General features: G+C 44.5%; 1 protein-coding gene across 2 annotated transcripts in view; it reads left to right on the top strand.

Moving 5' to 3' along the window:
• TMEM98 (transmembrane protein 98) overlaps window positions 1–8,039 on the top strand; it is a 47,505-nt gene extending 39,466 nt beyond the window's left edge. For both annotated transcript variants that reach the window (XM_083147317.1, XM_083147316.1), the window contains exon 7: window positions 5,993–8,039. In XM_083147317.1, the coding sequence (XP_083003443.1) occupies window positions 5,993–6,200 (208 nt within the window). In that variant the 3' untranslated portion in view covers window positions 6,201–8,039. The remainder of the gene's footprint in view (window positions 1–5,992) is intronic.
• The last annotated feature ends 5,730 nt before the right edge of the window (window positions 8,040–13,769 follow it).

The following is a 13,769-nucleotide window of genomic DNA, read 5'->3' as shown; positions in this document are numbered from 1 at the left end:
AAAACAAAACAACTTAATTAAATACAGTATATATATCATATATATCATATATATATATCATAATCATATATATTTAGGGGTGTGCTACCACGGACAAATGGAGTAGAGATTTTAATGTTGGAAAGAGGAAAGGTTTGTCTTATGGCGGTGCATCATTTATAAAAAGGAATCATAAAATATACCTTTTATTGATTGTACATTAAAATCTGCGAAATATGACAAACAACATGAAACATAAACACAAGTGAATACAGTGTGATTTAAAAAGCACGTGCGGAGTCTGAGAGCAGCTGCCTATCTTTAGTATAAATGTGACACCACTCTAATATTCCCTCTTATTGGTAATCACAAATTTAGAGGAGAGAGGTGTCTGGGGTTTTAAGATTAATGTGGATTGTATTAGAGATCCTGCAGCTCGTGGGATGCTCCTATGTTTAACCACTCTCTGTAGGGATATTGCTGTTACATTAATCAGGCCGGCTAGAGTGTCACAGCTCATTACAGTGCAGAGGCACTAATAAGAACTAGTGATACATGCCGTATCTATAGATTAACAGACTGGTAGTACAGAGCAGTCTTGTGTACATATATGGAGTTGGCTGCTGCAGGGATGGTTGCTACAAATGTTGCATATGCTAATGAGATTAATTACAAAGTGGCCAATTGTCTAACTAGTGTAATTATAGCTTTTAGCATACATATGGGCACATTGAATTTAATGTAGGTGTTGCTGGTCCTGTGCCCCGCTGCCGCTATCAGCAGACTATCCCTGTATAAGGGACACGCGCTGCGATGCGGGCTAGCGTGCACTGGCCGTCACACTCAGTACCGCTGATGAATTGTACGGCGGTTATCTGAGGTTGTGAATGGTACAGCTACTAAATACATTAGAGTACTGAAAGGACTGATAATACAATCACACACAGCAATAGTAATGGAAGCGCTCAGAGACCATCCACACGGCTTGGTCAGCCTTGGGCTGTACTATTGCTGTGTGTGATTGTATTATCAGTCCTTTTCAGGACTCTAATGTATTACGTTCAAGATTTCAGCTGTCAGGATTCCGTTGCAAGACATTTTGAGATTCGAGCGGCAGTCTTCCTTCCACCAGTATCCTGAGCGCCAGTATGCCAACTACATACCAAGGCCATTACTCACTACTTATTCTTCTAGATCTTTCTGCTGCGTTTGACACTGTCGATCATACTCTTCTCTTACAAACACTACACTCCCTAGGTCTTAATGATACAGCCCTTTCCTGGTCCACATCTTACCTATCTGATCGCTCTTTCAATGTTCGCTTCTCTGACTCTACTTCCTCTTCATTACCTCTGTCAGTCGGAGTTCCGCAAGGCTAAGTCTTAGGTCCCCTGCTTTTCTCAATCTATACTTCCTCTCTTGGCAAACTAATCAGCTCTTTCGGATTTCAGTATCACTTATATGCGGATGATACTTAAATGTATCTATCAACCCCAGAGTTGTCACCAGTGGTTTTGGGATGAGTCTCTGAATGCCTCTCTGCCATCTCATCTTGGATGTCTTCTCGCCAACTCAAACTCAATATTTCCAAAACGGAATTACTTATATTCCCGCCAACTAAGAACAGTTACCATCCTGATATCCCCATCGCTGTTGACAACTCGACAATCTACCCTACCCCACAAGCTCGTTGCTTAGGGGTCATCCTCTGAACTGTCCTTTCTTCCCCACATTCAATCTGTCTCCAAATTATGTTACATGCATCTAAAAAACATATCCAAAATACGACCCTATCTCACACAAGACACTACTAAATCTCTTATCCATGCACTCATTATATCCTGCATTGATTATTGCAATAGTCTCCTAACTGGTCTTCCCAAGAACAGACTCTCGCCACTGCAATCCATTCTAAATGCTGCTGCTAGGCTGATCTTCCTTGCAAGATGCCCATCGTCTGCTGATCCACTCTGCCAGTCCCTCCATTGGTTGCCTGTATCTTACCGTATTCAATATAAAACCCTTTTGCTAGCATATAAAGCTATTAACCATACTGCACCAGCATATATCTCTTTACTTATCACAAAATATCTCCCATCTCGACCACTCCGCTCTGCACAAGATCTGCGTCTCTCTTCTGCACGGATCACTAGCTCCCATTCACTATTACAGGACTTTCATCTGGCTGCTCCCACCCTATGGAATGCCCTTCCACGCACAATAAGACTCTCCACTAGCCTCCAAACTTTCAATGTTCCCAGAAAACTCACCTCTTCAGGCAAGCCTATCATATTTAAGTTCCATACGCATAACCCTCTGAGGCACTTATGTATTATATAGCTTCCCTTCTGGACTTATAACTTGGTGGGACTGCTATGCTATTACTGGTGCCTGTCGTTGTGTTTCCCTCCTATGTCCCTATAGATTGTAAGCTTGCAGCAGGGCTCTCCTACCTCCATGTCTGTCTGTTGTTACCCAGTTTGTTTTATCACTGTCTACAATTGAAAAGTGCAACGGTATCTGCTGCGCTATATAAGAAACTGGAAATAAATAAATAAGTTACCCTATGGTCATGCACTATGGCTGTTGTAAGTAAGATGCTGGATCCATTTGCAAGTTGTGGCACACCCCCGAAACAGTCATGTCTCATCTGCATTTATATCATCGCTAACACATTACCTTCCACAATGCCCTGTTATTCACTTTGCAAAACAATAAATCTAAAGACCATTGTGGTACATGTGTGCTATGCATTTACATAAAAACACTCCAGTGTTCACCATTAACACTGCATTCAGCTCTGTATCACACCCACAGTGCATGATCCTACAGTAAAAGGCAAGTAAGTAGACAGATCAGGATGGTATCAATTGCTCCCTCTTTGATCTAGGGATGCGCATCAATTTTGATATTCTGCAAAAAATTATATTCTACTTTGTTACAACACAATATTCCACCTGGTAACTCCCAGGCAAAATAGAACTTAAATCATATTCCAAAATGAGATATATTTTTTACTGCGCTCGGCTACTGTTATTTCCACACCTCTGCATATGTTTGAGGCTGTCCGATGATTCTCTGAGAATAGCGACAACAAGAACGCTCTCAGCTTCTAAGAGAATCTCAAAGCATCAGCGCAAGGCCCTGAGCAAGAGCAGGTTTGTATCTACTGCACATGTGCAGTTTGGCAATATTGATAATGTTTAATAGATTTCTTCTGGATTGTCTCACAACCCTTAACAGCACAGGAAATCATTGTTGATTGAGTTGCAGAAGTACAATGGAGTTTAGCGGGAGGAATAGCCACAGTCGCTGCATCTTAGCATTTTGTATGCTAAGAGGCCCCCAGCAGAGGCCCCCAAGGGCCTGACAATCCAGACCTTAAGACAATATGGGCATCATCCCCCACCAGTAGTGGGCATTACTCTGACTCTAAGGCAGGAGGGCGCAGTGGGAGAATCAATTAGGCCAGTCCGAACCTGATCACTTATTTATCAAAGTTCAAATATTATCTTTCAAAATTTAAACACCTTTTTTTTAAGATAAGTACCAATCCGATTCTGCATGCATTTCAAATTCAATAACTTCACTTATTCTGACCCTATTTAAGAATTTACCTGTATAAACTATTTTTGTAAAGCAAATTATGCCAAGCTTTCAGTCAATGTTGATATTTGCACATCTCAGTGATTAGCTGCTATTGCAAATGCACAAACCTCTGCAGCACATGCCCTCCCCTTACTGTAGAGAGACTGCTGTGGCATATGGCGTCACCTGCAATAGTGTTTGCGGTGCATATCCATGGGTGTTCCTGGTCTGTAGCTGGAATATTGCATAAACTGTTTGCGATAAAAGTCTCATGGGCATGTTCTGGGAGTTCCGAAAACAGATTCACAGCAATATAGGCCACGTTTAAATGAATTTGAGAAGGTTCCATTGAGCAGCTCATGGTCTTCTTATAGTCTGATGGTACTCCGTTTCACGCTGGTGCATAAGGACATTAGTATTTCGGCTTTACTTACTTGTAAGAATTCAGGATTAGAACATATAGATATACTAGTTACCAACCCATCAGCGGAATAACATAATGGTTGCACACAACACTTGAATCCCACCATAGAGGGATGGTAGCAGCACTCAAAAAATAAAAAATGTATAAAAGAATTGGAATGATGAGACAGTAAATAAAAATGTAATAAACACACAGACAAGATAAATTTGGCAATGTCCAAGAAATTTTCAAAGACACATTTTAAAAATATATGCAGGATAAATACCTTGCACTTAGAAGGTCCTTGGTAATTTCAAGTATAAACTATCTAGATAATGCCCCAGGAAGTCTGTTCAAATAAGCCAAGATGGAATTAAACCGTTGGAAATGTTACCATCCACCATATGTGCATAAATGCCTCCTAAAGCTAGGTGTATAAACGGGTCTACAGTTGGAATCCAGTCCAACATGGAGGATCGGCTTGAGCTGGTCTTGCAAATCAATGTGGCTGGTTTCAGGTTCAAAGTGACAGGCACACTGGTGCAAGTTGTGCCTAAGAATGGTTCGGATAAATCCAAGGCTGAAGGTGCAAGTGAGTGAGTTACTGACGCGTTTGACAAAACATTGCAGCCCTGCACCTGTAATCTCCTCGCAGGGAGGGACCCGGCCTGTGGGGCGGCATTGTCCTGTGCTGGGCAGCCCCACACATGCAGTTGTAGTTTTGAAATTTTAATGAATGTTACATCTACATGTTCGCTCTGTCTCTTCATATTTTTATTCTAATAACACAGTCTAATTCACTAAGCCCCGCAGAACTCAGAAAATCACTAAACGGTGAGATATACAGCACTGCTCAGGGAGAACGTGTGACTTCACCCAGCCACTGTGACCCAAAACAGGGCCAGCCTGTGCCTTACTCCGCGGTTAGGCTGTGCAGCCAAAGATGTGTGAGCACTTCACTGTACTTTAGCGATGTGAGGCAAAATTTTGTGCTGGGCGGCAGCCTGCCGCTACAAGTAGTAGTTTTGCGAATCTCTGCAACTACAGCACATGCTGCATTAGGCCCATGGTACACTGTTTCAGCTTTTGTTTAATATGCTTCGGAACCAATAACAATAGATATAAAAAATAAAAATATAATTAGTTAATAAAAATTAAGTGAAATCCACTTAAGTGACATCCATTCGTAGCCTTGCATGCTGGGGCCAAATCATTTGATGCTCGCCAACCATCGAATGATTTCTACAGTGCTTGCAGTTCTAAGACACCTTTTTGGTGTCTTAGATCTGTGGGCCCCCAATGTCACAGGTGAATTTTCATGGGGAAACCCAGCATTTTAATGGGAATGCCCATGAAACTCTGGGTTTTCCTATGGGCGTGACCATGGTCCACCGTCCCACACACCCCCACCCGCACTGTGGTGTGAGAGGCCGGTGAATAATCAATTCACTGTGGCCGCTCGCACAATGTAGCTGCACATGCACATACATTTTTATGGGAATGCGCAGTCGCTAAATATTGCTCCCCTGTGCAAACGCCCAGGGGGACTACCAAACTAGAATAACCTCCATAGTTTGGCCCATTATTGAAAGATTTTGATTTGCGATTCATGCTGAATTAGTCCCGTGGTTCTGAATTGATTGTACATTCTCGCTATGTTTGCATGAGGTTCTTATTTCCTTGAGCAATCCAAAAATATTGGCTCCCAATAAGCATTAACCCCAGTCTGTATGTGTAGGGAATTCATTATGTAAGCTCCTCAGGGACTGATGGCCATATATTCTCTATAAAGCGATGCACATAAATAATGCAGTGTAACAAACATGTGCACCGTGCCTCAACTTACCTTACACTGTTTGAGCATTTATTGTACATTTACAAACTTTAGAGATAATTGGGCAAATAGATGTTCGAGAACAAATATTCATAAATTCTCATGATGTAACAATAACTGTATTGTGAAACAAAAGTTTTAGACAAAATGAAAACTTTTTTTTAACAGAAATAAATTAATATTTTCAGAACCACTGCTCTTCTTCTGTCTGTAAGCCATCTTGTATTGGTGACAAAAAATGCATGTCATCTGGCTGTTGGAATGGACTGGATAGATCGATCTCTGTCCGCTGCTGAAGAACACATGCAAGTCCTTAGAGAAGCTGCTTTGGCCACTGAACCAGAACGAGTGCACCCAGCGGCAGACAACTTTCTGCAAGAGCAATCTACAATTTAAGAGCAAAAGGATGATATAAAATATCAATATGGTTTTTGAGATTTTAAACATTGTTTTTATCTCACATTATGCCTTTTTTAATTGCTACAGTGAAGGAAATATTTGGTCAAGTTTGTGCTCACTCGGAATGAAGACTCCATGTCATTTTGTTGCTGTCCATTATTTTAATTCATGATCCCATATATTGGATTGTGAGTGTGCATATATATCACCTACACCAGTGGTTCCCAAACTTTTTGGAATCACAGCACCCTGGAGTATCAGAATTTTTTCACGGCACCAATAGAATAAAAGGTTCTTATTGAGACATTTTAAAAAAAATATTACATTAAGTACATTGTGTTCTTTTGTCATCCTTAGGTTTAATTATTTGGGGAGGGAGAGGATTCACTTCTGTTTGTCTACATAGTTTATTATTACCTGCTACCAGCACTGGTTTTGCCAATTGACTATAAATAATTTGGAATTGGTCCTGAACCATCAACTCGAGGCACCCCTGCACGGTTCCCGAAGCACCCCAGGGTGCCAGGGCACACAGTTGGGAACCATTGACCTACACACTATGCTAGTTCCCATTTTTCAAGATAGACCGATATTTATAAAAAGGCATCATATCCCTTACTAGTATCCTGTAATAGCACTGAAGCATACAGCATTTATACACATATTCAGTAAGCCGAAAGGGTTTACCTCACATGTAATACCAGTTAATTAACCCGCGGAGCTGCAAAAGGCTATTCCTGCACCTAAAATTAGGGATTATCAATTGTAAACCCACTGACTTTGGGAGAATTGCGGAATCAATAGGTTTTCCATGCACATTAAGCACTGATTGTGCCATTTTCTCTTAGACTTTTACTCGCAACTCATGATGCTGCATGGAAAAGTACACCAATGTGGATTCACGCACAGAGTAATCCCCACTGATTGAATCACACTGCCATAGTAACCCTGCAGCTAATAGAATAAGCCTGTTAGGGGTTGATGTCTGAAGCAGTTAAAACAGCGGAGAAGTGAACCAGTGGAAGAATTGCTAAAAGCAACCAATAAGCTTGAGCATTAATCAAGCTAAGTGACTATGGGCAACTTCTCCACTGGTCTACTTCTACCCTGCTTTCTCCCTTAATCCCTGAATAAAGTCACTAGCTGATAGTAACTGGACTGGATTGATATTTGTTAAATAACCCAAATGGAAAAATATGCCACAGCAACACTGAGACTTAAAATTATTTATAGTCTGCCTTTACTTGAGCAACTGCCTCTTTTGTGTAAGCCAGTCATTCTAAAACTGTGTAATGTGGCACCCTGGGGTGACGCGGAGCACTTGCCCTGAGTTGGAGATCCAGGACCAATTTAAATTATTTATGGTCAATGTAACAGGCAAAACCAATGCTTGTGGCTTCCAATCATAACATATGTGGACAAACAGAAGCTAATCCTGTCCCTTACCACTTAACTGAAGCTAAGGATGACATATAAACACAATTTATTTAATTTAATATATATTTTCTAAAGCACTCAATAAGATACTTTTGGCCTAGGGGTGCCACGAAAACTTTCTGATACTCTAGGGTGCCGTAATTCAAAAAAGTTTGGGAACCACTGGTGTAAGCGTTTGTGGTTTGTTTCTTTGTCTGTTTATAATGTTTGTATACTTTCCAAACCCTGTGTCCCTTCATGGCTTAATAATAATTCTGTTTTTCTCACTGCTTACACTCATTGTTATTATATGTAAACATTTTCACTTGTGTACACTTTGTAGTGCTATAAGGTAAATATGCCCGTAGCAGTCTGTTGAGATTGTAATGTTCACATATTAAACAAATAATACATTTGTCACTTTGGGTGCCTGATTTGATATTTACAACTGGATTGTGCCAATATTATTTTAAAGAGGTAGGTGTAATTTGTCATTTCAAATATTTACAGTCACCTAAAACACACTGTTGTCCATCACTGATCACAATAACAATATCAGAGGTTAAGGGGCTAATACAACATCACACACTGCTGTAACCACATCTGCAAATTTATACTAATGCTGCCCCACTGTACAAGCCCGCACCTGACTTTGTATGGACAGAGATGCCCACTTTCGGCATCATTAGGTACAAATATACCATGATGTTAATTCCACAGCATAGTACTAGCTTGTGATGTACTCTGTCACACTGCATGTACAGATGATGGATAATGTCACTGATGACGTGCGGGAGTGTGCATAGTCACTGACATTGCGGGTACACGCTGGACCAACTTAAGATTTTGTGGTTGTGACCTGTCAAAATGTTCAGAAAATTCATCAAGTGTGTAACCAGCATAAATTGGAAACAAATCAATTTGGGGTGTCTTTAGATTAAACAAATCTACTGGGGTGCAGCAATCCCACTTGGTATATCTTTAGACATTACCGTCAGATACATCATCAAACCTTGCATCTGCCCTATTCTTGTATCTCACCTTCGATAATGTTTTGATATATTCCTTATTAATTGAGGGTAACCCCTATTTTAAGAACTGAAGCCAATTTGGAAAAAAAAAACATTTATTGCTTTGCGCAAGCCTCATGCTAATGTATGTTAAGATCCGCTTCCAGGATATGTCCTCCAATGTAAGCGATTTGCCAATCCTAATGAATTACTGAGAATTACACCGTCTGAGGTTGCAACCAACCACTGCAAAAGATGCATGACACTCCCAAAGTTCCGGTACGGTACAACACGTGCAACTGAACAGTACTCAACTGGGCAAAACCATGTGAACTGCAGGTGGGGCTGATGTAACATGTGCACAGTTACATTTGGGTGGGGTGTGTTCAAACTGAAATCGAAATTGCAGTGTAAAATTATTATTCGAAAATACAAACCCAACAAAAATTTAATTTCTCTGTTTGTTACATCAGCCCCACCTAAAGTACAACATGGATTACATAGCCGTTTACATTGAAAAAAGACGTACATCCATCAAATTTAACCTTTTCTTGGACCCGTTAGAGGTTATGGTCTAGAGCAGTGTTGTCAACAACTGGCGGCACACTATGTTGCAGCAGCTGTGGAAAGAGGAGGGGGAGGAGACCTACTCACCTGTGTGTCTGCGTGTAAGAGGCTCAGTGTTGCCGGGTTGGTGTCTGCTGCTGCGATGGACGGTCCTGGTCCTTCTTCTCGGAGTCCAGGGGTGCCTTGGCCGGGTCCTCTACTCCCAGCATGAGCTCCTGCGGCTGCGCTGGAGTGTCGGCGGCCTGGCAGGTCCATCAGGCTTCCTCGGCAGCTTCCCTGGCGTGTTCCTGTGTAGTGACACCGGGGGAGATGAGGTCATCGCGCCGCATGACGGGACCCGTTCTGCTCCCTGGTATGGAGAAGCGGAGGCTGTGGCTGGCTTGCTGTCTCTGGTGCCGGGCAGGTGGTCTGGAGATTGGGAGAAAGCCGGGTATGTCCTCCCTGGAGAGGCGGCAACAGAAGAAGCCGATATGGCAATGGTAGGGGGCGAAGATCTCCATTCCGGAGCGGAGCTGGTGACCAGAGGTGACTTTGTTTAGAGCCGAGAGAACATATGAATCGGGCAAAAAGAAAGGAGGTGGCCTATGTATATACACTCATAACAGCTGGTGTTCATATGTAGGCTTGATTAAGTCCTATTGTTCAGTTGATTTGGAATTCATCGTGTTAAGGTGTAGACCATTCTACCTGCCCCAGGAGTTCTTTATGGTCTTTGTAGCCACAGTATATATCCCACCCCAGGCCAATATTTCTATAGCCATGGACTCCTTGTTCGATGTTATCTCCAAATTACTGTCTGCCCACCCGGTGTACCTTCATTGTTGCCGGTGACTTTAATCAGGCTAATCTAAAATTGGTGCTCCCAAAATTTGTGCAAAATGTGAGCGTCCTGACACGTGGCAAAAACGGTTTACATCAGGGAGTGACGCTGACATTGTGCGCCTCCCTAATCCAGCCGCATTAGCCGTATCAGCCGCAACAGTCACAGCCTCTCTACAGGACGGCTCCGACGCCGGACAGTACACGGGACACAGAGCAAGCCGCGGCAGTCCCAGCTACCATCACCCTCTCCGAGTGACGCAGCCGCAGCAGCTCCAGCCTCCTCTACGGGACGGCTACGGTGCCGCCTAGTGCACGGTGTGCAAACGCAGGTACCAGCTCTCCCGCACCTCCCAGCCCTCCTACCCTGCCCTCCCTCCCATCTCCACTCTTCAACCCTCCTTCTCACTCGCTATTACTACCAACTTTCCCCACCGCTACTTGCTCTGCCTGACAGGTGCCGCTCACCCTCCACCACTGTATCAATGCATACATGTGGAGGACAGCAGCACACCTGAAACGGCACTAAAACTCTCTCACGCTATACAGTTTGTCTGGGATCACGCATCAGGTTTCTAAAAACCATTTAACCCACCCTGCGCTGGACTGTGTCTATTCAGGGGAAATCTGGCACATAAAACCGGACAGCAGTATCCCACTAATTGATCTGTGCAGTAAATCCCTCTGTGTCTAATAAAGCCCGCTCACCCGCCATACCTATAAAGTCCAACAACTAAAGTGATGGCAACTAGCTTGGGGCGTCAGAAGGTACTATAGGAGATGGGTGACCTCTCCTAATCGGATACAATATTCCACCCCGAGCGACAGGTATATAAAGCAGGGCAGCAGCCGCTTTTTCACTCAAGGGTAACACAGACCTTTTTCCTCTTTCACTGACTCCAATCAGGCAAGGTACCTCCCCCACAATACCCATAAAAGCCCACCATTACCCGGTGGCAGCCGACAATTGGAAAAGGGCAGCCTTCCAGAGGGGAAAGGGGACTTTCTAGCCTCAAACCAGACAAATCCCGCCATTGTCACGGGTATATAAAGTCGGTGGGACTACCCATGCCCAGTGGGCACAGTCAGATCTTCAACTCTCTTTTTGCTTTCTCCTCTCACCCTTCCCTCCCTTCTTTCCCCCAAAAAAACCCCACCCCTACATTCCCCCTTTCCCCACTCCCTATCCAACTATACCGCGGGAGGATTTTTTCACGAAATTGTACTTACCTGCAAAATGAAAAATATTTATGCACACCAGTAGCAATTCTTATACAGTAACAGCAGTGAAGGTCTCTGGCCCCACGGCCAATATACTTACTACTATCAACCTATACAAAATCCACGTATGTTACAAGGACAAATGTATATATTGACACTGTAGCTGCAAGTAAAGACAGCACTTACTCCTACTGTATCTACTCATTTTGGCTGTTGACTGGTCTTACGTGAATACTCTGTAGCTGCCAGCAAAGACAGCGCTTACTCTTACTGTATCTACTCATTTTGGCTGTTGACTGGTCTCACGTGAATGGGTGATACTTACCTCACACATATTTCCATAAGTAAAGGCTGTTGGCTCTACGGCCAACACACCACTGCTAAACGTGTACCGAATTTAATCTTGTCAAAAGTGCAGATGTCTATGTTCTTACTGTAGCTGCTAGCTAAAACAGTACAATTAATCTGTACAGAATTCTATCACGCCAATAGTGCAGAAGAATACGATGATACTGTAGCTGCTAGCAATAATAGCACTAACTTTTATTGAGATTGTTCATTTGGAGAGGGGCGTGGCTTGGCCAGGCATGTGAGCAGAAGCTGACTTCGTGAGCTCCCTACTAATCCTGCCACTAATCCTGATTTCCTGCACCCTATATGCACCTGGGTCGCCTCAAAAACAAGCATAAGGCAGCACTACTGTGTGGAGACATCGCCTGTACCTGGTTGGCAGCTCTGAAAACAAACCGGCAACTCCTGATTCCAGTGCAGCCCTGGACGCCCACCTCGAGTAAGGACCCGCCATCTTGCGGCCTGACGTGCTGCCTATCTGCGACGGGACCCTCTCCTCCTCCCGCCGCCCACAAACAGCAGCGGCGAAGTGAGCCTTCTCTCCTCTCCCCGCCTGACAGCTCCGTGAAGTTCCCGGCGCGCGGGTGTGACACGCGCCCGTAGCTCCGTCCCCCCGCTCGGCTTACACTGCCTGGAGCGGCTGGCTGGACGTGGGAGCTAGCAGCCTCCCATCCTACCACCCAGCGGGAGGCGGCGGCTCCCCAACGGGACTAACGCAGCATCAGGTGAGCCTGCCAGAATCACCAGACGGGTGAGCGGCGCTACAGGGGGCAGCGGTGCAAGATACGGAGGCAGCGTCCTCTCCCTCCTCTACACCCCAGATCTCTGCCTCCGGCTGGGGCATGCCAGAAGCCATACCCTAATCCTCAGCACCAACACCCTGAATGAACCTTCACCCTGGACGTTTTTTTTTTCCTATTTTTATTGATTGGGAGCATTGTATAACCCCTTGGACCTAAGCCCCTTCCAACTGAGATAGGGCCTGATATCCCTTTGACTTCTCCCTCCACTACTGCATCCCTTTCCCTTTTTTTTTTTTTCTTTAAGAGGAGCCATTTTGGAGTCAATTGACTGTACAGCCTGCTCCCTCTGCTGGTCTTTTTGAGAAACTACATCCAGCTTCGCTGATATCCCAACAGCAATGGGGAAATCTACTGCAGCAGCAGCTGCGGCCAAGCTAGAAAAATATGCCCGCCCTTCCCAAGCCTCATCCTCAGCACAGCCCTCCCAGGCCCCTAACCCTCCTCCACCTCCACAGGCAGAAGATGAACCATCGCCTCCTGAGAGCCCTGCACAATCCACGCAACAGATCCTGCTGGCCATATCTGCGTCCGAACAGAGAGTCACAGATAAGATAGGCCAGGTGCAGTCAGACATTTCCCTCATTCGTCATGATATGCAAAAAATGAGAGAAAGGGTAGGAGAGGCGGAACATCGCATATCCGACTTGGAAGATACAACTAATCCCCTCAAGACCGCGGTTGCCGATCTGACCACACAGATGTCAGCTGTCAAGTCCAAACTGTCGGATATGGAGGGTCGGCTGCGCCGCAACAACGTCCGCTTTGTGGGCCTCCCTGAGAGGGCGGAGGGCTCCGCCCCTGAGAAATTCCTCGAGAGATGGCTCCGGGACCTGTTTCCAGATGGTGACTTCAGCCAACATTTTGCAGTTGAAAGGGCTCATCGTCTCCCCGCCAGGGCCCCACCCCCGGGTGCACCCCCACGTACATTCATCGCCCGCTTCTTGCATTATAGAGATAGGGATGCCGTTCTCCGCCTTGCCCGTGTGCAGGGTCCCCTAAAGTTTGACAACCAGGTCGTGGCAGCATATCCAGATTTCGCCGCAGACATCCAGAAGACAAGAGCGCAGTTTCTTCACGTCAAGAGAAAACTCCGAGACCGTCAGATTCAATATTCCATGCTCTTCCCGGCGCGCCTGCGGGTAGTACTGGATGGAGATTCTCACTTCTTTAACACCCCACAGGAGGCTGAACACTGGCTTGATCGCAGGCCATAACACTCTGACCGATCTTCCACATGTGAGCATAAATGTTCAGTCTTCTCTAAAATGGGGACTTTTGTCGTAGTAGTGCCTATTGTCTTTTTTTGAATGCTAAATGGTACCTTATGAAAGCGACCCAGGGTATCACATTTTTTTTTTCTGTCTAAATCTAATCCTTAT

This window comes from Crinia signifera, chromosome 6, assembly GCF_055691185.1.
Source record: "Crinia signifera chromosome 6, ASM5569118v1, whole genome shotgun sequence".
NCBI lineage: Eukaryota > Metazoa > Chordata > Amphibia > Anura > Myobatrachidae > Crinia > Crinia signifera.
Note: the sequence above shows the minus strand (reverse complement) of the source record. Positions and strands in the feature narration are given on the sequence as shown.